The sequence below is a fragment of the Coregonus clupeaformis genome, unplaced genomic scaffold (genome assembly GCF_020615455.1).
Source record: "Coregonus clupeaformis isolate EN_2021a unplaced genomic scaffold, ASM2061545v1 scaf0008, whole genome shotgun sequence".
Classification (NCBI taxonomy): domain Eukaryota; kingdom Metazoa; phylum Chordata; class Actinopteri; order Salmoniformes; family Salmonidae; genus Coregonus; species Coregonus clupeaformis.
The window spans coordinates 927,501-951,009 of NW_025533463.1; the positions used below are offsets into that span (position 1 = coordinate 927,501).

A 23,509-nucleotide genomic window follows, 5' to 3' on the forward strand; every position below is an offset into this window, starting at 1 on the left:
TATACAGGAAGTACCAGATCAATGTGGAGCTCTATACAGGAAGTACCAGTACCAGATCAATGTGGAGCTATATACAGGAAATACCAGATCAATGTGGAGCTCTATACAGGAAGTACCAGTACCAGATCAATGTGGAGCTATATACAGGAAGTACCAGATCAATGTGGAGCTCTATACAGGAAGTACCAGTACCAGATCAATGTGGAGCTATATACAGGAAGTACCAATACCAGATCAATGTGGAGCTCTATACAGGAAGTACCAGTACCAGATCAATGTGGAGCTCTATACAGGAAGTACCAGTACCAGATCAATGTGGAGCTATATACAGGAAGTACCAATACCAGATCAATGTGGAGCTCTATACAGGAAGTATCAGTACCAGATCAATGTGGAGCTATATACAGGAAGTATCAGTACCAGATCAATGTGGAGCTATATACAGGAAGTACCAGTACCAGATCAATGTGGAGCTATATACAGGGAGTACCAGTACCAGATCAATGTGGAGCTATATACAGGAAGTACCAGTACCAGATCAATGTGGAGCTATATACAGGGAGTACCAGTACCAGATCAATATGGAGCTATATACAGGAAGTACCAGTACCAGATCAATGTGGAGCTATATACAGGGAGTACCAGTACCAGATCAATGTGGAGCTATATACAGGGAGTACCAGTACCAGATCAATGTGGAGCTATATACAGGAAGTACCAATACCAGATCAATGTGGAGCTCTATACAGGAAGTATCAGTACCAGATCAATGTGGAGCTATATACAGGAAGTACCAGTGCCAGATCAATGTGGAGCTATATACAGGAAGCACCAGTACCAGATCAATGTGGAGCTATATACAGGGAGTACCAGTACCAGATCAATGTGGAGCTATATACAGGGAGTACCAGTACCAGATCAATGTGGAGCTATATACAGGAAGTACCAGTACCAGATCAATGTGGAGCTATATACAGGAAGTACCAATACCAGATCAATGTGGAGCTCTATACAGGAAGTATCAGTACCAGATCAATGTGGAGCTATATACAGGAAGTACCAGTACCAGATCAATGTGGAGCTATATACAGGAAGTACCAGTACCAGATCAATGTGGAGCTATATACAGGGAGTACCAGTACCAGATCAATGTGGAGCTATATACAGGAAGTACCAGTACCAGATCAATGTGGAGCTATATACAGGGAGTACCAGTACCAGATCAATGTGGAGCTATATACAGAGAGTACCAGTACCAGATCAATGTGGAGCTATATACAGGGAGTACCAGTACCAGATCAATGTGGAGCTATATACAGGGAGTACCAGTACCAGATCAATGTGGAGCTATATACAGAGAGTACCAGTACCAGATCAATGTGGAGCTATATACAGGGAGTACCAGTACCAGATCAATGTGGAGCTATATACAGGAAGTACCAGTACCAGATCAATGTGGAGCTATATACAGGAAGTACCAATACCAGATCAATGTGGAGCTATATACAGGGAGTACCAGTACCAGATCAATGTGGAGCTATATACAGGAAGTACCAATACCAGATCAATGTGGAGCTATATACAGGGAGTACCAGTACCAGATCAATGAGCAGGGGTACGAGGTATTTGAGGTAGATATGTACATGAAGGCAGGGTAAAGTGACTAGGCGTCAGGATAGATAATAATAAGGTATTTGAGGTAGATATGTACATGAAGGCAGGGTAAAGTGACTAGGCATCAGGATAGATAATAATAAGGTATTTGAGGTAGATATGTACATGAAGGCAGGGTAAAGTGACTAGGCATCAGGATAGATAATAATAAGGTATTTGAGGTAGATATGTACATGAAGGCAGGGTAAAGTGACTAGGCATCAGGATAGATAATAATAAGGTATTTGAGGTAGATATGTACATGAAGGCAGGGTAAAGTGACTAGGCATCAGGATAGATAATAATAAGGTATTTGAGGTAGATATTACATTTACATCATTTAGCAGACGCTCTTATCCAGAGCGACTTACAAATTGGTGCATTCAACTTATGATAGCCAGTGGGACAACCACTTTTTTTTTTATGGGGGGGTGGGGGAGGGGGGTGTAGAAGGATTACTTTCATACTATTCCAGGTATTCCTTAAAGAGGTGGGGTTTCAAGTGTCTCCGGAAGGTGGTGAGTGACTCCGCTGTCCTGGCGTCGTGAGGGAGCATGTTCCACCATTGGGGTGCCAGAGCAGCGAACAGTTTTGACTAGGCTGAGCGGGAACTGTGCTTCCGTAGAGGTAGGGTGGCTAGCAGGCCAGAGGTGGATGAACGTTTGGGTGTAGGGTCTGATCAGAGCCTGAAGGTACGGAGGTGCCGTTCCCCTCACAGCTCCGTAGGCAAGCGCCATGGTCTTGTAGTAGATGCGAGCCTCAACTGGAAGCCAGTGGAGTGTGCGGAGGAGCGGGGTGACGTGAGAGAACTTGGGAAGGTTGAACACCAGACGGGCTGCAGCGTTCTGGATAAATTGTAGGGTTTAATGGCACAGGCAGGGAGCCCAGCCAACAGCGAGTTGCAGTAATCCAGACGGGAGATGACAAGTGCCTGGATTAGGACCTGTGCCGCTTTCTGTGTAAGGTAGGGTCGTACTCTGCAAATGTTGTAGAGCATGAACCTGCAGGATCGGGTCACCGCTTTGATGTTAGCGGAGAACGACAGGGTGTTGTCCAGGGTCACGCCAAGGTTCTTTGCACGCTGGGAGGAGGACACAATGGAGTTGGCAACCGTGATGGCGAGATCATGGAGCGGGCAGTCCTTCCCCGGGAGGAAGAGCAGCTCCGTCTTGCCGAGGTTTAGCTTGAGGTGGTGATCCGTCATCCACACTGATATGTCTGCCAGACATGCAGAGATGCGATTCGCCACCTGGTTATCAGAAGGGGGAAAGGAGGAAATTAATTGTGTGTCGTCTGCGTAGCAATGATAGGAGAGACCATGTGAGGATATGACAGAGCCAAGTGACTTGGTGTATAGAGAGAATAGGAGAGGGCCTAGAACTGAGCCCTGGGGCACCAGTGGTGAGAGCACGTGGTGCGGAGACAGATTCTCGCCACGCCACCTGGTAGGAGCGACCTGTCAGGTAGGACGCAATCCAAGAGTGAGCAGCGCCGGAGATGCCCAACTCGGAGAGGGTGGAGAGGAGGATCTGATGGTTCACAGTATCAAAGGCAGCGGATAGGTCTAGAAGGATAAGAGCAGAGGAGAGAGAGTTAGCTTTAGCAGTGCGGATATGTACATGAAGGCAGGGTAAAGTGACTAGGCATCAGGATAGATAATAATAAGGTATTTGAGGTAGATATGTACATGAAGGCAGGGTAAAGTGACTAGGCATCAGGATAGATAATAATAAGGTATTTGAGGTAGATATGTACATGAAGGCAGGGTAAAGTGACTAGGCATCAGGATAGATCATAACAATGTATTTGAGGTAGATATGTACATGAAGGCAGGGTAAAGTGACTAGGCATCAGGATAGATAATAATAAGGTATTTGAGGTAGATATGTACATGAAGGCAGGGTAAAGTGACTAGGCATCAGGATAGATCATAATAAGGTATTTGAGGTAGATATGTACATGAAGGCAGGGTAAAGTGACTAGGCATCAGGATAGATAATAATAAGGTATTTGAGGTAGATATGTACATGAAGGCAGGGTAAAGTGACTAGGCATCAGGATAGATAATAATAAGGTATTTGAGGTAGATAACTAACTAAAATATATCTCTAGTTTTGGTCACGGAGAAGTTATGGAAAAGTAATGTGTGTGTGATGTGTAATGTGTGTATGATGTGTAATGTGTGTGTGATGTGTAATGTGTGTGTGATGTGTAATGTGTGTATGAACCCTGATACTAGTTAGTGATGGTCTACCTCTCTCTCTACCTGCAGGTATAGAGACGCCTCCTCCCGCCTGTCCTGGACAGAGAGTTAGTTATGGTAGTTAGTTATGGTAGTTAGTAATGGTAGTTACTAGTTAGTGATGGTGCTCCTGTCTTTTCCTGCAGGTATAGAGACACCTCCTCCCGTCTGTCCTGGACAGAGAGTTAGTTATGGTAGTTAGTTATGGTAGTTAGTAATGGTAGTTAATGAACCCTGATAGTAGTTAGTGATGGTCTACCTCTCTCTCTACCTGCAGGTATAGAGACGCCTCCTCCCGTCTGTCCTGGACAGAGAGTTCCTGCCTAGCCTCCATTATGTCACAGAACCAATCAGGACAGAGCTCTGACATCCTCAGTCAGGATGTGTTCAACCAGCTACTGGAGATGCTGGACCAGTGAGTCTACGCACAGATATACACGTGCACGCACTCACACATACACACATGCAGGTACACGCATGCACGTGCGCACACACACACACACACACACACACACACACACACACATACACTTTTGCTGGGTTCACTACTGTAGCATGACCGTAGAAACAGAAGTTGTCTGATCTCGATCCTAATATTTCAACTGGGTTTTTATTACACTACTATAGCAACGCCTAGTATATGAATGATGCGTGTTATACAGTTAGACAGCGATTCCTGCGTGTTTCAGGTCAGCTTTCTAAACCCAGTCAGTGTTGCCCTGCGTGTTTCAGGTCAGCCTTCTAAACCCAGTCAGTGTTGCCATGCGTGTTTCAGGTCAGCCTTCCACTCGTTGCAGCCCATACAGCTGAACGTCTCCGACAGCCCAACAGACAGAGATGGACCAGCAGGCAACACCATCCAGATCAGCATGGACTGCATCACCATGCGTGAGGGCCAGGATCCACTTTCGGTGAGTACTGCACTGGGAAATGGCACTACAGTATACATACAGTATAATACAATACAACTGGTATATGGCACTACAGTATACATAAAGTATACTGGCCTCCTGTAGCTCAGTTGGTAGAGCATGGCGCTTGCAACGCCAGGGTTGTGGGTTCGATTCCCACGGGGGGCCAGTATGAAAATGTATGCACTCACTAACTGTAAGTCGCTCTGGATAAGAGCGTCTGCTAAAATGACTAAAATGTAAAATGTACAATACGATACAACTGGTATATGGCACTACAGTATACATACAGTACAATACGATACAACTGGTATATGGCACTATGCAGTGCATTCGGAAAGTATTCAGACCCCTTCACTTTTTCCACATTTTGTTACGTTACAGCCTTATTCTAAAATGGATTAAATAAATATTTTTCCTCATCAATCTACAAACAATACCCCATAATGACAAAGTGAAAACAGGTTTTTAGAAATGTTTGCAAAAAAAAAAAAAAAAAAAAACGTATTTACATATGTATTCAGACCTTTTGCTATGAGACTTGAAATTGAGCTCAGGTCCATCCTATTTCCATTGTTCATCCTTGAGATGTTTCTACAACTTGATTGCAGTCCACCTGTGGTAAATTCAATTGATTGGACATGATTTGGAAAGGTACACACCTGTCTATATAAGGTCCCACAGTTGACAGTGCATATCAGAGCAAAAACCAAGTGACAGACGGAAGCCACTCGTCAGTAAAAGCACATGACTGCCCACTTGGAGTTTGCCAAAAGGCACCTAAAGGACTCTCAGACCATGAGAAACAAGATTCTCCGGTCTGATGAAACCAAGATTGAACTCTTTGGCCTGAATGCCAAGCGTCACGTCTGGAGGAAACCTGGCACAATCCCTACGTTGAAGCATGGTGGTGGCAGTATCCTACTGTGGGGATGTTTTTCAGCGGCAGGGACTGGGAGACTAGTCAGGATCGATGAGAAAGATGAACGGAGCAAAGTACGGAGAGATCCTTGATGAAAACCTGCTCCAGAGCGCTCAGGACCTCAGACTGGGGCGAAGGTTCACCTTCCAACAGGACAACGACCCTAAGCACACAGCCAAGACAACGCAGGAGTGGCTTCGGGACAAGTCTCTGAATGTCCTTGAGTGGCCCAGCCAGAGCCCGGACTTGAACCCGATCGAACATCTCTTGAGAGACCTGAAAATAGCTGTGCAGCTAAGCTCCCCATCCAACCTGACAGAGCTTGAGAGGATCTGCAGAGAAGAATGGGAGAAACTCCCCAAATACAGGTGTGCCAAGCTTGTAGGGTCATACCCAAGAAGACTCGAGGCTGTAATCGCTGCCAAAGGTGCTTCAACAAAGTACTGAGTAAAGGGTCTGAATACTTATGTAAATGTGATATTTCCGTTTTTTTTTTTTTATAATACATTTGCAAAAATCTGTTTTTGCGTTGTCATTATGGGGTTTTTGTGTGTAGATTGAAGAGAGAAAAAACCCAATTTAATCTATTTTAGAATAAGGCTGTAAAGTAACAAAATGCGGAAAAGGTCAAGGGGTCTGAATACTTTCCGAATGCACTGTACATGCAGTATAATATAATACAATAGCCACATACTGTACAATCCGATATTCAGATCAGCGTGGACTGCACCACCATGCGTGAATGGCAGGACCCATTCTATCACCATCATGTCACCATGCCCCCAGCCTAACCCAGCCACTAGTACTTACTGGGACACAATTCGTACAGTACAAATACATTATAATAACACAATACTTTTTAACAATACTGTGAGTAGCCTATTTGGGAAATGTCACAGATGTAAAATACACAATATTTATTTTATAAGACTAGTGGGAATGAACAAGATGAACACACTTAACTGGTGGGGGTTTTCGGCGGTAAGTCCCACAACAAGACATCTGGTCTAGATGTTTGGTCGTCAACATTGGGATTTCCCTCAAAGATAAATAGAATAGTAGCCGTTGGGGGGGCGGGTCCAGCGCCAAACCCAGTGTTCTGATTAGGCTTGGTTTTGATGGGGAATTTGGATATTTAAATTGTAGGATAATTTCTGACCAGAATGTCAATACATTAGCAGGCCTATTTGAGACAGACACCTTTTTATAGATCCAGTTTGAAGATCAGAACAGCATGCATTTATGCAGCATTAAAGATGTCTACCTTTGTAACGTAAGTACAGATTTTTTTTTTACACCTATAAAAACTTGCTTAATTATGTAGATTCCATTTTTATGAATGTGTTTCTTTGTGTAATACTCTCTCCACTGATCCAATTGGTCGTCTCACTTTTGTTCTCTTAATAGCGTTAAAACTTGCTCCTATCAACAGTTCTACTCTACACCATTATACAATATGTCACGGATGGTGATATTATCATTTGAATAGAGCCCAAGCAACACAGATTTGCTGTTTGCTATAACGTCATACAACGGTAATGTACATGGCATTAACCTGTAAGAGTGGAAAACCTTTGACCTGTAACCAAACACAGCCCAATCAGCTGTGACTTTGACCTGTAACCAAACACAGCCCAATCAGCTGTGACTTTGACCTGTAACCAAACACAGCCCAATCAGCTGTGACTTTGACCTGTAACCAAACACAGCCCAATCAGCTGTGACTTTGACCTGTAACCAAACACAGCCCAATCAGCTGTGACTTTGACCTGTAACCAAACACAGCCCAGTCAGCTGTGACTTTGACCTGTAACCAAACACAGCCCAATCAGCTGTGACTTTGACCTGTAACCAAACACAGCCCAATCAGCTGTGACTATGACCTGTAACCAAACACAGCCCAATCAGCTGTGACTTTGACCTGTAACCAAACACAGCCCAATCAGCTGTGACTTTGACCTGTAACCAAACACAGCCCAATCAGCTGTGACTTTGACCTGTAACCAAACACAGCCCAATCAGCTGTGACTTTGACCTGTAACCAAACACAGCCCAATCAGCTGTGACTTTGACCTGTAACCAAACACAGCCCAATCAGCTGTGACTTTGACCTGTAACCAAACACAGCCCAATCAGCTGTGACTTTGACCTGTAACCAAACACAGCCCAGTCAGCTGTGACTTGGATAAAAGTGTCTGCTAAATGTCATATATTATTCCATCTTCTAGAGGAGGCTCCTATGCTCCCCTCCCCATGGAGGAATGCACAGCAGAGTGTTTAACTGAGTAATGCTGCTGCACTTTGACAGGGGGGTTTCTGCTCTCTCTCTCTCTGTCTCTCTCTCTCTCTCTCTCTCTCTCTCTCTCTCTCTCTCTCTCTCTCTCTCTCTCTCTCTCTCTCTCTCTGTCTCTCTCTCTCTCTCTCTCTCTCTCTCTCTCTCTCTCTCTCTCTCTCTCTCTCTCTCTCTCTCTCTCTGTCTCTCTCTCTCTGTCTCTCTCTCTCTCTGTCTGTCTCTCTGTCTCTCTCTCTGTCTCTCTCTCTGTCTCTCTCTCTCTCTCTCTCTCTCTCTCTCTCTCTCTCTCTCTCTCTCTCTCTCTCTCTCTCTCTCTCTCTCTCTCTCTCTCTCTCTCTCTCTCTCTCTCTCTCTCTCTCTCTCTCTCTCTCTCTCTCTCTCTCTCTCTCTCTCTCTCTCTCTCTCTCTCTCTCTCTCTCTCTCTGTCTCTCTCTCTCTCTGTGTCTCTCTCTCTCTCTCTCTGTCTCTCTCTCTCTCTCTCTCTGTCTCTCTCTCTCTCTCTCTCTCTCTCTCTCTGTCTCTCTCTCTCTCTCTCTCTCTCTCTCTCTCTCTCTCTCTCTCTCTCTCTCTCTCTCTCTCTCTCTCTCTCTCTCTCTCTCTCTCTCTCTCTCTCTCTCTCTCTCTGTCTCTCTCTGTCTCTCTCTCTCTGTCTCTCTCTCTCTCTCTCTCTCTCTCTCTCTCTCTCTCTCTCTCTCTCTCTCTCTCTCTCTCTCTCTCTCTCTCTCTCTCTCTCTCTCTCTCTCTCTCTCTCTCTCTCTCTCTCTCTCTCTCTCTCTCTCTCTCTCTCTCTCTCTCTCTCTCTCTCTCTCTCTCTCTCTCTCTCTCTCTCTCTCTCTCTCTCTCTCTCTCTGTGTCTCTCTCTCTCTCTGTGTGTCTCTCTCTCTCTCTCTGTGTGTCTCTCTCTCTCTCTCTCTCTGTCTCTCTCTCTCTCTGTCTCTCTCTCTGTCTCTCTCTCTGTCTCTCTCTCTCTCTCTGTCTCTCTCTCTCTCTCTCTCCTCTCTCTCTGTCTCTCTCTCTCCCTCTCTCTCTTTCACGAGTCATTAGATTGCTGTTCTGTTTAGGGCCCTGGGGGACTTGTTTTTTGTATTGTGGAGGGTTTTATGTTTAATCTGAAATTCCTTTTTTTCTTCTGGAGTAGACCTGGGTGACAAAAATCAACACATTTTCTTTGCGATAATGATCAGCTATGTTATTTTGGGGGGAGGTGCTACAACTGGGCGATATGGACAGAAAGTCATATTGTGATAAATGTAACTATTTTGCTCGATAACAACAAATACAACAATCAAATACATGTTTTAATGGACAGTTACAATTATTTTTTGAGTGCCAAGTAAGACAACTGAGATGGTACCCTTACTAGCCTGTGATTAAAAAAGTAAGGTATTTCATCTAACATATCCAGGAAATGATTGATATTTTGATGTGCAATCTGTCAAAATAGGATACAGAATTATCAGATTTATTTTAGGCTCTTCAGAGAATCTGACGCCATCTTTGTGCGTATTGGCCTATAGACTATACTATTCACCACCTGACCTGAGGAGGGAACTCGAAACCCTTAGCTAGACTGCTAACTCTAAATATGATATTGTTGCTATGTAGCCATGTAGGCTAATTGATGAATCTATCAGTAAATGTAGGCTAATGTCCTACAGAAACGTTCCAGCTCTAGGCCAAGGCTTCGCTCGGCTAAGCTCCGCGGGCGCATCAAAACCATACTAACTACAGCCTCCTTCAGTTGTAAAGTGGTGCCATGCAGTGTATTCATGGATGCCAGAAAGAGTATGACATTGTTGCCGCCCTTAGCACTGAATGCAAGGGAAGCCAGCGAGCATTTGGCCTCCCTTAATAAAAAATAAAAAATGAATAGCCAATCAGCGTTGCGCTAAACTGAGTGAGCTCAGCTGTGAATGGTCATCGCACACCAAAGCAAAAAGAGCTCAGCTGTGATTGGTCCTCGCACACCAAAGCAAAAAGCGTCAAGGGAAGCCAGTTTGGATTTGGCTTCAGACCAATCACATCACAAGCCAAACGTCATTATTGACAGATAAAAAATGTGAATTGTTGCATCTCATTGTGTTGTTGTCCTCCGGTGGCTAGCTAGCTAGCTAAAACCGGCCTTTTCCTAAATCAGCCATGGTTGGAGATCGGTATTTTGTGGTTTTACTTAACTCTCCGTACAGGCCAGTGATGTTAAAGGCGGTTCTGATCCAACCATAAATTCATACATTGTGCCCCTGGCCTGAGAGGATGGAAGTTCAACATGTAGCTAGATGTAGTATGCTAATGTTAACCAGCTGTTCTAGTGTATCATTGCCCATGAAAGGAAGTTAGGCTAGCGAGCAAGTATTTTAGCCAGGTAGCCGAGGACAACAAAAACTACAAGTACCTGTATGTACTGTATGACAGAGTGATAGACCGTTTAGGCACAATGAAAGAGGAGGATGGCATTGGCATTTCTCTACAAGTAGGGTGAGTCAACATGTTTTTTATACTTGCACGCACACACGTGCACACACACACACACACACACACACACACATACACAGAAATCAGTCCCATGGACAGCCACATCATATTTAGCTTACATGGATTGGACTAAATCGTTTTTGGTATCTTTTAGTTGTCACTGTATTAGACAAAGCAGAGGTGATTTGATGATGTTGAAATGTTGAAGTTGAAATGGTGCTGGAATAGTGGAGGCAGCTCCTGTTTTCTTTGCGACTTGCGGTAACTCTCCGTGGTTGTAAATCAATAGTTGTTTAGTAGTCTGAAAATATGGGAAACATCAACTTGATTGACCATGCTGTAGGTCACGTAACTGTTTGTTACATGCAATATACTTTGTGGACTTCACCAGACAGATGATGCTCTTTGGTTTTGTAATGAAACAAAGGTGTGGTTGAATTTATTCTGCCGCTGTGTCTTCTTATTGTCTCGGCCTTAGGCCTATATATCACATTGGCAAGCAATGGGGGCTGCTGAGGGGAGGACGGCTCCTAATAATGTCTGGAATGGCGCAAATGGAATGGCATCAACTTCAAGGAAACCATGTGTTTGATGTATTTGATACCATTCCACTAATTCCACTCCAGCCATTACCACGAGCCCGTCCTCCCCACTTAAGGTGCCACCAACCTCCTGTGAAGTCAAGGCATATGAACTAACAGGTTATAGAGCAAACAACGCAATTATCACAACACGTGCTGTTTATATTCAGAACCACATTCCTGTGAAGATTAGAGAGCATCTCATGTTAAATACTGTTGAAGTAATATGGCTACAGGTTCATCTGCCTCACCTAAAGCCAATTCTGGTGGGAAGCTGCTATATACCACCAAGTGCTAACAGTCAGTATCTGGATAACATGTGTGAAATGCTTGAAAATGTATGTGATATCAACAGAGAGGTATACTTTCTGTGTGATTTTAAATATTGACTGGCTTTCATCAGGCTGCCCACTCAAGAGAAAGCTTCAAACTGTAACTAGTGCCTGCAACCCGGTTCAGGTTATCAGTCAACCTACCAGGGTAGTTAAAAACAGTACATGAATTAAATAATCAACATGTATTGATCATATCTTTACTAATGCTGCAGAGATTTGTTTGAAAGCAGCATCCAAATCCATCGGATGTAGTGATCACAATATAGTAGCCATATCTAGGAAAACCAAAGTTCCAAAGGTTGGGCCTAATATAGTGTATAAGAGGTCATACAATACGTTTTGTAGTGATTCCTATGTTGTTGATGTAAAGAATATATGTTGGTCCGTGGTGTGTAATGAGGAGAAAACAGACACTGCACTTGACACATTTATGAAATTGCTTATTCCAGTTACTAATAAGCATGCACCCATTAAGAAAATGACTCTAAAAACTGTTAAATCCCCGTGGATTGATGAGGAATTGAAAAATGATATGGTTTAGAGGGATGAGGCTAAAAGAATGGCAAATAAGTCTGGCTGCACAACCGATTGGAAAACGTATCGCAAATTGAGAAATCATGTGACTAAACTGAATAAAAAGAAGAAACAACACTATGAAACAAAGAATAATTACATAAAGAACGATAGTAAAAAGCTTTGGAGCACCTTAAATGACATTTTGGGCAAAAAGGCAAACTCAGCTCCATCATTCATTGAATCAGATAGCTCATTCATCACTAAACCAACTGATATTGCCAACTACTTTAATGATTTTTTCATTGGCAAGATTAGCAAACTTAGGCATGACATGCCAGCAACAATTGCTGACACTACACATCCAAGTATATTTGACCAAATTATGAAAGACAAGCATTGTAATTTTGAATTCCGAAAAGTGAGTGTGGAAGAGGTGAAAAAAGTATTGTTGTCTATCAACAATGACAAGCCACTGGGGTCTGACAACTTGGATGGAATATTACTGAGGATAATAGCAGACGATATTGCCACTCCTATTTGCCATATTTTCAATTTAAGCCTACTAGAAAGTGTGTGCCCCAAAGCTTGGAGGGAAGCAAAAGTCATTCCGCTACCTAAGAATAGTAAAGCCCCCTTTACTGGCTCAAATAGCCGACCAATTAGCCTGTTACCAACCCTTAGTAAACTATTGGAAAAAATTGTGTTTGACCAGATACAATGCTATTTTACAATAAACAAGCTGACAACAAACTTTCAGCATGCTTATGGAGAAGGACACTCAACAAGCACAGCACTTACACAAATGACTGATGATTGGCTGAGAGAAATTGATGATAAAAAGATTGTGGGGGCTGTTTTGTTAGACTTCAGTGCGGCTTTTGACATTATCGATCATAGTCTGCTGCTGGAAAAACATATAACATATAACATATATGTGTTATGGCTTTACTCCACCTGCTATATTGTGGATACAGAGTTACCTGTCTAACAGAACACAGAGGGTGTTCTTTAATGGAAGCCTCTCCAACATAATCCAGGTAGAATCAGGAATTCCCCAGGGCAGTTGTCTAGGCCCATTACTTTTTTCAATCTTTACTAACGAAATGCCACTGGCTTTGAGTAAAGCCAGAGTGTCTATGTATGTGGATGACTCAACACTATACATGTCAGCTACTACAGCGACTGAAATGACTGCAACGCTTAACAAAGACTTGAAGTTAGTTTCAGAGTGGATGGCAATGTCTAAGTTAGTCCTAAATATTTCTAAAACTAAAAGCATTGTATTTGGGACAAATCATTCACTAACCCTAAACCTCAACTAAATCTTGTAATAAATAATGTGGAAATTGAGCAAGTTGAGGTGACTAAACTGCTTGGAGTAACCCTGGATTGTAAACTGTCATGGTCAAAACATATTGATACAACAGTAGCTAAGATGGGGAGAAGTATGTCCATAATAAAGCGCTGCTCTACCTTCTTAACAGCACTATCAACAAGGCAGGTCCTACAGGCCCTAGTTTTGTCACACCTGGACTACTGTTCAGTAGTGTGGTCAGGTGCCACAAAAAGACTTAGGACAATTGCAATTGGCTCAGAACAGGGCAGCACGGCTGGCCCTTGGATGTACACAGAGAGCTAGCATTAATAATATGCATGTCGATCTCTCCTGGCTCAAAGTGGAGGAGAGATTGACTTCATCACTACTTGTATTTATGAGAGGTATTGACATGTTGAATGCACCAAGCTGTCTGTTTGAACTACTGGCACACAGCTCAGACACGCATGCATACCCCACAAGACATGCCACCAGAGGTCTCTTCACAGTCCCCAAGTCCAGAACAGACTATGGGAGGCGCACAGTACTACATAGAGCCATGACTACATGGAACTCTATTCCACATCAGGTAACTGATGCAAGCAGTAAAATTATATTTAAAAAACAGATAAAAATACACCTTATGGAACAGCGGGTACTGTGAAGCAACACAAACATAGGCACAGACACATGCATACACACACACACGATAACATACGCACTATACACATTTGTACAAATGGATTTTTGTACTGTAGATATGTGGTAGTGGTGGAGTAGGGGCCTGAGGGCACACAGTGTGTTGTGAAATCTGTGAATGTATTGTAATGTTTTTTTTTTTTTTATTGTATTAACTGCCTTAATTTTGCTGGACCCCAGGAAGAGTAGCTGCTGCCTTGGCAGAAAGCTGTGACTATCCAGCTGTAACTAAAACTGTCTTTTTACTGCAATTGTATTTTTGAGCAACGGTCATATGCTTGTGCTTCTCATAATGCATCTCTCTCTCTGTGCTGTGATGTCACGAGAGGCTACACAGCTTTCAGCGGGATTGCTCAAGTAGTGCAAGGAGACAAGGTTCAAACAAAACAAGGATTTTATTAAAGGTCTTGGGAAATTAACGAAAGTATAACACAATTCTGTTCTCTGGTGGCTCTTTAAGGGTTAACAGTTCAGGGATGTCTCTTCCACATCCAAAATCATAACTCTCCCTCGCTCAAATAACTTTTCCCCAGTCTTACTGTATTCCACGTTGCAGCTAGTGGCCAACCCAGCAAAACGTCCTTCCAAATGTCCCACACGTATTTCCACAGGTGCATATATCCAAAGGTGAGTATTTCCCAAAGGTAAGTATCTCCAAATCCTTATATTCCTCATGGAAGTGGACGTGCAGCACTCTTGTCCTCCAGCGAGCCCAGGTTGGAGACTGTGTCTCTTCCCTTCAACAAACCTTCAGCTCATCAGCTCCTGATTGGTTTCAGCTGCGTGGGAAGATTGGCCATAGAGGGTTGGAGTTCCCGACCATACCAGCAGATGGAGCCATAGCTGTCTGGGTTTGCAGCCACCTCAGGGGGATGTAACGTCCCTCCAGGACACAGCCTCTCGTGACATCACACATCCCCCTCCTCGGGACCGACGTCCTCGTCGGGGTAAAGGCAGCGAAGAAGGCATCACGCCGGGAGAGGGCGTCCGCATTGCCGTGGTGCTTGCCAGACTGCTCTCTCTTCAACTCCTCCAACTCTAGGACCAGGGACTCAGCCTCCTGTTGTCTCTCCTTGAGTTTCTTACTGAACGCATCAGCCTTGGTTTTAGCAGAGTTTAGCTTCTGTTGAGCAGCTTTCAGTTCCTTCTCTCTCTCTGCCTCCGCATTCTTCATCTTGTTCTCCAACACCTTGTACTTCTCCTCTGCCTTCTTCTGGACCTCCTTACTACTGCGCAGGGTCTCCTCACACTCCTCGATGGTCCTGCGCAGCCTCTCCAGCTCCTCCTGTTGCTTAGGGAAGGAGCTCTGTTGGGAGTTTAGCCTGGAGGATATCTAACTCTTCTGTCTTCATGTCTAACTGTTGCTTTAACAAACGATACCTCTCAGCGGTCCCCTTCAGACCAGACAGTTCTTTGTCCAGATTCTGTAGCTCCGTCTCTGTGTCGGTCTGGGCACCTGCCATCCCTATCAGAGCCCGGGCGGGAGTGAGTAATTCGGAGGATTGCACCGGAGCCTTCCCAGGATGAGTCTTGCCTCTCCGTTTCCGAGGTACTCGGGTTATCCTCTCCTGAGACTCTCTCCAGAGTGGGTAAAAGGCTGGGCAGTCTCGTCCAATTAGGACAGGGACGGGGAGGGAATCAACCACCCCCGCCATCGTGTGTATGGTTCCCCGTGTGCTGGTCATTGTAAGTTCAGTAATGGGGTATTCTCTGGTGTCCCCATGGACACAGGAAACTGGGAGGACTTTCCCGGGGTCAGACACGTTGGGCCCACCAAATCCTTACGCACCAGGGTGGCCCGGCTACCAGAATCCAGTAAGGCCTCCACATCATGGTGATTCACAGTTACCGGGCAGGTGGGGGGTCGATCTGGGCCGCCATCTACGACTCCCAAGAGCGAGGCAAAACGGTGTGTGGGTGCTGAGCTGGAGGACTCCGCAGTGGGCATAGGTTCATCGGCTGGTTTCCCACACTGCCAGGAGATATGTCCCATCTCCCCACACCGGTAACACTGTCGAGTTTCCCCCTCCTGGTGTACTCTTCTTGGACCCGCCTGGTTTCTGGCTCCCCCTGGAGCCGGGATAAGTCCTGACGTGGCTGGGTTCGAGACCTTGGGGTCCTTTGGACGGGTTCTTCCCATTTGTGGTGGGGCCGCACTCCTGGGGTCTTTTCGGGAAGCATTCAGCATCTCCGCTGTGGCCTGGTACTTTTCCACAGCTTCCACGGTCAGATCAGCCGTGGTCAAGGCCTGTTGACTGATGAACCGTTTTGCCTCATAAGGCAGGGCGCGTAGGTAACGATCCACCACAACGGCCTCCACCACCGCCGCTGCTGTATTCCTCTGCGGATCCAGCCATTTCCTTGCGATTCGGACAAGTTCATGCATCTGCGCCCGAGGAGGTTGGTCTGGTTGGAAGGTCCAACTGTGAAAGCGCTGGGCCATACCAAATTTTGTGAGTCCATATCTGCTGAGGATCTCAGACTTCAGGGCATCATAGTCAGTAACCTGGTCAGGGCCCAGGTCCCGGACAGCATTCAGCGCTTCCCCGGTTAGGAAGGGGGCTAACAGACCAACCCACTGTTGCTTGGGCCAGGCTTCCCTAGTGGCCGTGGCCTCAAATGCATGCAGGTATGCCTCAATGTCATCGGTAGCTCCCATCTTAGATATAAAGTCACTTGCCTTTATTGGGCGGGTATTTTGGACCACCCTCTGTCTCTGCAACTGCAATTCCTCTGCCTTCAGAAGGTTGGCTTTCTTTTGCTCCTCCAAGAGAGCCACGTTTGCTTGCATCTGGGCGTGCTGGCCAGCAACAAGGGCTTTCAATATGTCCTCCATTTCAGTCGGCGGGGAGCCTACGGCCAACTTGGAAAACTGGGTGATCAAACCTTCGATATCCTCCTCTGACATGCACTATTAACGCTTGAGCGTGCCTGTATTCTCCACCATCTGTGATGCCACGAGAGGCTACACAGCTTTCAGCGGGATTGCTCAAGTAGTGCAAGGAGACAAGGTTCAAACAAAACAAGGATTTTATTAAAGGTCTTGGGAAATTAACGAAAGTATAACACAATTCTGTTCTCTGGTGGCTCTTTAAGGGTTAACAGTTCAGGGATGTCTCTTCCACATCCAAAATCATAACTCTCCCTCGCTCAAATAACTTTTCCCCAGTCTTACTGTATTCCACGTTGCAGCTAGTGGCCAACCCAGCAAAACGTCCTTCCAAATGTCCCACACGTATTTCCACAGGTGCATATATCCAAAGGTGAGTATTTCCCAAAGGTAAGTATCTCCAAATCCTTATATTCCTCATGGAAGTGGACGTGCAGCACTCTTGTCCTCCAGCGAGCCCAGGTTGGAGACTGTGTCTCTTCCCTTCAACAAACCTTCAGCTCATCAGCTCCTGATTGGTTTCAGCTGCGTGGGAAGATTGGCCATAGAGGGTTGGAGTTCCCGACCATACCAGCAGATGGAGCCATAGCTGTCTGGGTTTGCAGCCACCTCAGGGGGATGTAACGTCCCTCCAGGACACAGCCTCTCGTGACATCACAGTGCGCACAGTGGGGAGAGGGAGTGGCCAAATGGGGACAGGCTGATACTTTCATAGCAGGAATCAACATAATGCATAACAGGCTATTACTGTTGACCAAATAATGGTTTTAGAACAATCTACAGGAACGTTGTGTAGCAAAATCACAGGAAATTACAGATGTAAGCAAAAATGCTTTCGTAAGAAGAAGGCAATGTCATGTCGGTTATTTTCAGTTTATCATCCCAGTTCTATTCTGGAGGTAGGTTATTTTCTGTAGCTGGAGGGCAGCAATTTAGCGCAGCACCTGCCTCCCTCACCTTCCTCACAGAGGTCCCTGCTCTCTCGCTCTCTCTCGCTCTCTCTCTCTCTCTCACCTCTACCTGAGCTGGGGTGGGGAACAGGGGGAGGAGAAGAAGAGAGGTGCACAGGCCGGGAAGGGTAGAATAACTTGAAGGAATGTGGCAGTAACAGTGGCAGGAGAAAGGCTGTACAGTATATCCTACCCTAAACAGTTGATTGAACAGCCTGATAAAGCTGTGATCAGCTGAGCGTGGCAGACACAGCACTGAAAGGACAGGCACCCCAAAATAGGCACCCTATTCCCTATATAGCGCACTACTTTTCACCAGGGGCTTGGGTCAAAAGTAGAGCACTATATAGGGGAATGGGCAGGGTGTCATTTGGGACGCACCCAAAGAGAGAGAGGGTCATCTTAGAGTTGGGATAAAGTTTAGGACAAAGCCAGGAGAATCTGTCCTCACAGCAGAGCAGAATAACTCTGTCGACATACTGGGGAGTGGCTCAGCTCCAACCGCATGTTTGTGTTTAGAAACTCCCTTTCTATCAGAACACCTCTCATACGTTACATAGCCATGAAGGGTGATAGTCCCTCTCATCTGTTACATAGCCATGAAGGGTGATAGTCCCTCTCATCTGTTACATAGCCATGAAGGGTGACAGTCCCTCTCATCTGTTACATAGCCATGCAGGGTGATAGTCCCTCTCATCTGTTACATAGCCATGCAGGGTGATAGTCCCTCTCATCTGTTACATAGCCATGAAGGGTGATAGTCCCTCTCATACGTTACATAGCCATGAAGGGTGATAGTCCCTCTCATACGTTACATAGCCATGAAGGGTGATAGTCCCTCTCATCTGTTACATAGCCATGCAGGGTGATAGTCCCTCTCATCTGTTACATAGCCATGAAGGGTGATAGTCCCTCTCATACGTTACATAGCCATGAAGGGTGATAGTCCCTCTCATCTGTTACATAGCCATGCAGGGTGATAGTCCCTCTCATCTGTTACATAGCCATACAGGGTGATAGTCCCTCTCATCTGTTACATAGCCATACAGGGTGATAGTCCCTCTCATCTGTTACATAGCCATGAAGGGTGATAGTCCCTCTCATCTGTTACATAGCCATGAAGGGTGATAGTCCCTCTCATCTGTTACATAGCCATACAGGGTGATAGTCCCTCTCATCTGTTAAGTAGCCATGAAGGGCTTATAGTCACAGTGTTTCTGTTTTTTTGAATGCTTGAACAACAGCTACACTTTGCTGTAAGAATTTCCTACAGTAATATTAAAACTATTGGAATTCAGATATTGGCGTTTATAACTTCTACAAATAATAGTCAATTTTTTCGAGTCATTTTCCTTTTTGTCATTTGTTTTCACATCAAGTCCACATGCTTTTGTTATGCCCATCTGAATGGAGTGAAGAAAGGTGCTGACACACTTACACTGTAGTTCCCATTCCCAAAGGGCTCATTTCCCAAAGCAGGACTCTCTCATGAGCTTTACCATTCATCTCAATTAGTTACACCTGAATACCTTTCACTGCCCTGGCATTTCAGCTGGTGTTGTTGTGTCTTTGCAGTCCCTTGATATTTTTACATGGTCTGTTTTGAAAGGCAGTCTTTTCAGTCATATCACCTGTGCCGTGCAGGTAAAGACAAATGTCTGTTACGCTCATTTCCAAAATGACAAAGTCTATTATACTTTTCCCAGACAGGGAAATTAACTCAATGCATGATTAGATTATTTATCATGATCACATTATAACATTATCACTCCATATAAAGAAATAATGTCTCACTTCCAGTACTTCGTCTGACGTGTTCATTGAAGTGATTCACAGCCTTTTTTCTTAAGATCTGTGATTCAGTCCTCTGGTTAGTGAGTTACTTAAGCCCCACCAGATAGCCTCCAGCTAGATCACACATCACTGCCAAGGTGCAGCGCCATATAAAATAACCCTGGGAGTTTTTCTTATGATTTACATGGTCCATAGGGAAATAGAATCATCTTTCTCTGTGTAATTCATTCACTTATCTATAGGATTGTTTGTATTAGAGCAGTGCTGAGTGATTAACCGAAATATCCGGGGGTTTTTGTTGGTATTATTAAACAACTAATCGACCAATGTCGGTTCAATTACTTGAATTCCATTTAGTTCTGTTTTTTTTTTTTTTTGTGAGCACCAACACATCGTTTCTTTCTAAAGAGAAATCAAATCATTCACAAGAGAAATTAAGTCAAGAACTATGTGGGACGCTTGGCTGAAGAGAGTTGTAATTTTCATTAGGAAAATATTCAACCCTATTTCAGTGCAGAAACATGGTAATTACCTACAATGACCATAATCCATCGCTCCTGTTCTTTCAGGCAACGGGCGGTTACACACACAGACCACATGAGAGAGGAATGCCACAAATAACACACGGCGAGGGAAAGAGGCAGTTGGTGAGGGAGTTCTACCGGATTGATAGTTGAAGTAGTTGGTAATAAGCTGTTTTGAAAGTATGCCTTACATTTTACATTTTAGTCATTCAGCAGACGCTCTTATCCAGAGCGACTTACAGTTAAGTGAATGCATACATGTTTTTTCATGGGTCTCCCGGTGGCGGCCGGCTGCGACAGAGCCTGGACTCGAACCAGGATCTCTAGTGGCACAGCTAGCACTGCGATGCAGTGCCTTAGACCACTGCGCCTTATCTATATACTTTGAAGAACTAGTAAAAATGATTTCGTCAGCTGCTACTAGCCTAGATAAATTATTTTTTTATCATCGAACCGAAACCGAACCGACCTCAAAAAGCAATAATCGCTCAGCACTACATTAGAGAGAAGGGCTCCTATTGCCTCTTTCAGACTGAGCTCAGCTTTATTCTAAAATTGATTAAATTGTTTATTTTCCTCATCAATCTACACACAATACCCCATAATGACAAAGCAAAAACAGGTTTTTAGACTGAATATTACATTTACATAAGTTTTCAGACCCTTTACTCAGTACTTGTCCCGAAGCCACTCCTGCATTGTCTTGGCTGTGTGCTTAGGTTCGTTGTCCTGTTGAAAGGTGAACCTTCGCCCCAGTCTGAGGTCCTGAGCGCTCGGGAGCAGGTTTTCATCAGGGATCTCTCTGTACTTTGCTCCGTTCATCTTTGCCTCGATCCTGACTAGTCTCCCAGTCTTTGCCACTGAAAAACATCCCCACAGCATGATGCTGCCACCACCATGCTTCACCGTAGGGATGGTGCCAGGTTTCCTCCAGACGTGACGCTTGGCATTCAGGCCAAAGACTTACATCTTGGTTTCATCAGACCAGAGAATCTTGTTTCTCATGGTCTGAGAGTCCTTTAGGTGCCTTTTGGCAAACTCCAAGCGGACTGTCATGTGCCTTTTACTGAGGAGTGGCTTCCGTCTGGCCACTCTACCATACAGGCCTGATTGTTGGAGTGCTGCAGAGATGGTTGTCCTTCTGGAAGGTTCTCCCATCTCCACAGAGGAACTCTAGAGGTCTGTCAGAGTGACCATAGGCTTCTTGGTCACCTCCCTGACCAAGGCCCTTCTCCCCCAATTGCTCAGTTTGGCCGGGCGGCCAGCTCTAGGAAGAGTCTTGGTGGTTCCAGACTTCTTCCATTTAAGAATGATAGAGGCCACTGTGTTCTTGGGGACCTTCAATGATGTATAATTTTTTTGGTACCCTTCCCCAGATCTGTGCCTCGACACAATCCTGTCTCGGAGCTCTACGGACAATTCCTTTGACCTCATGGCTTGGTTTTTGCTCTGACATGCACTGTCAACTGTGGGACCTTATATAGACAGGTGTGTACCTTTCCAAATCATGTCCAATCAATTGAATTTACCACAGGTGGACTCCAATCAAGTTGTAGAAACATCTCAAGGATGATCAATGGAAACAGGATGCACCTGAGCTCAATTTCGAGTCTCATAGCAAAGGGTCTGAATACTTACGTAAATAAGGTATTTCTGTTTTTGCTTTGTCATTATGGGGTATTGTGTATAGATTGCTGAGGAAATGTTTTTATTTAATCCATTGTAGAATAAGGCCGTAACGTAACAAAATGTGGAAAGAGTCAAGGGGTCTGAATACTTTCCGATGGCACTGTACACGCCCAAAGACTGGAGATGTTGAAAACAGACAGTTTAAGAGAAATTGATGTAATCCACCCACTGCTAAAATGACAACCAATTCAGCATAGTTGACCGAGCGTGACACCCTCTCTCTCTTTTTTTGCATCTACCGGACCAATGAAAATATTTGACAGCAGGTGACTCGGCAGAAGGCAGAGGTGTTGGGCTGCAGTGTCACTAAGAAACTAAGGATGTGTGTCAAAGGAGATGGGCCAGGTTCCAAACAAAACACCATGCGCTGACATTTCACACTGCAAAGGCAATTTCCCGGCCATTGGTCTCTTCACGTCTTGCCGTCTATCTGTCAATATGGAGGGAAGCTGTCAGTCAGTCAGTCGGTCGGTCAGTCTAAAGCCAGGTGTCTCCCTCTCTCTGCACCATGCAGCACTCTGATACCCTGATGCGTGACACAGTACTAATCTAGCAGATTTAGGAAAAGGCTCTTAAAGGGCTATTCCGCCACTTTTTCAACCTCATATTCATTATTTCCAGCACCAAAGCAGTGTGAAAACAGCGCGTTTCAATGATCTTTGGTTTGAAAGAAGAAAGGTCCTGCTTCTCTGTGACAACACAGGGTAGGATTAAACGTAACAAAACAGAGATTTTCAAAAACCTGCAATGAGTTTCTAAGCCAGAGGCAGGGGATTTTCTTGATGAAATTGTATGGCTTCATTTAAAAAGGAAGATACTTTAAATAGGATTCCACTGTCAATCCACCAGAAATGTGTGGGTTTTAATCTGCAAAAAGGCAAAGAGCCCCCTTTTAAACATAGGACGTGCTTCTCTTAGTAGCCTGCTGGAAAGCCAGTTTGGATTTATATATTGGTTTCTGTATAATGGAGGCTTTAAGAGAGAGGTTTAGTGCCTTAACATTCAACGTTCTTCTCCTTTAGGGGTTCAACGTTCTTCTCCTTTAGGGCTCCTCCGTGGGAAACGAACACACAACCCTGGCGTTGCAAGCACCATGTTCTACCAACTGAGCTACAGGGGACTTAAAATTATTGTATACCTGAAATTCTTGCTTACAAGCCCTTCCCAACGATGCAGAGTTAAACAATTATAATAAAAAGAAAAATAGTAACACAGGAGGAATAAAATACACAAGAATGGAGCTCTATACAGGAAGTACCAGTACCAGATCAATGTGGAGCTATATACAGGGAGTACCAGTACCAGATCAATGTGGAGCTTTATACAGGAAGTATCAGTACCAGATCAATGTGGAGCTATATACAGGGAGTACCAGTACCAGATCAATGTGGAGCTATATACAGGAAGTACCAGTACCAGATCAATGTGGAGCTTTATACAGGAAGTATCAGTACCAGATCAATGTGGAGCTATATACAGGGAGTACCAGTACCAGATCAATGTGGAGCTATATACAGGAAGTACCAGTACCAGATCAATGTGGAGCTCTATACAGGAAGTACCAGTACCAGATCAATGTGGAGCTCTATACAGGAAGTACCAGTACCAGATCAATGTGGAGCTCTATACAGGAAGTACCAGTACCAGATCAATGTGGAGCTCTATACAGGAAGTATCAGTACCAGATCAATGTGGAGCTATATACAGGGAGTACCAGATCAAT

At 44.7% G+C, this 23,509-nt stretch overlaps 1 protein-coding gene across 5 annotated transcripts in view; it reads left to right on the top strand.

Moving 5' to 3' along the window:
* The window catches only part of LOC121534176 (tumor protein 63-like), a 111,699-nt gene that overhangs the window by 10,956 nt on the left and 77,234 nt on the right, over positions 1-23,509 (top strand). For all 5 annotated transcript variants that reach the window (XM_041840711.2, XM_041840713.2, XM_041840712.2 and 2 more), the window contains exons 2-3: positions 4,173-4,310; positions 4,671-4,806. In XM_041840711.2, the coding sequence (XP_041696645.2) occupies positions 4,173-4,310; positions 4,671-4,806 (274 nt within the window). The remainder of the gene's footprint in view (positions 1-4,172; positions 4,311-4,670; positions 4,807-23,509) is intronic.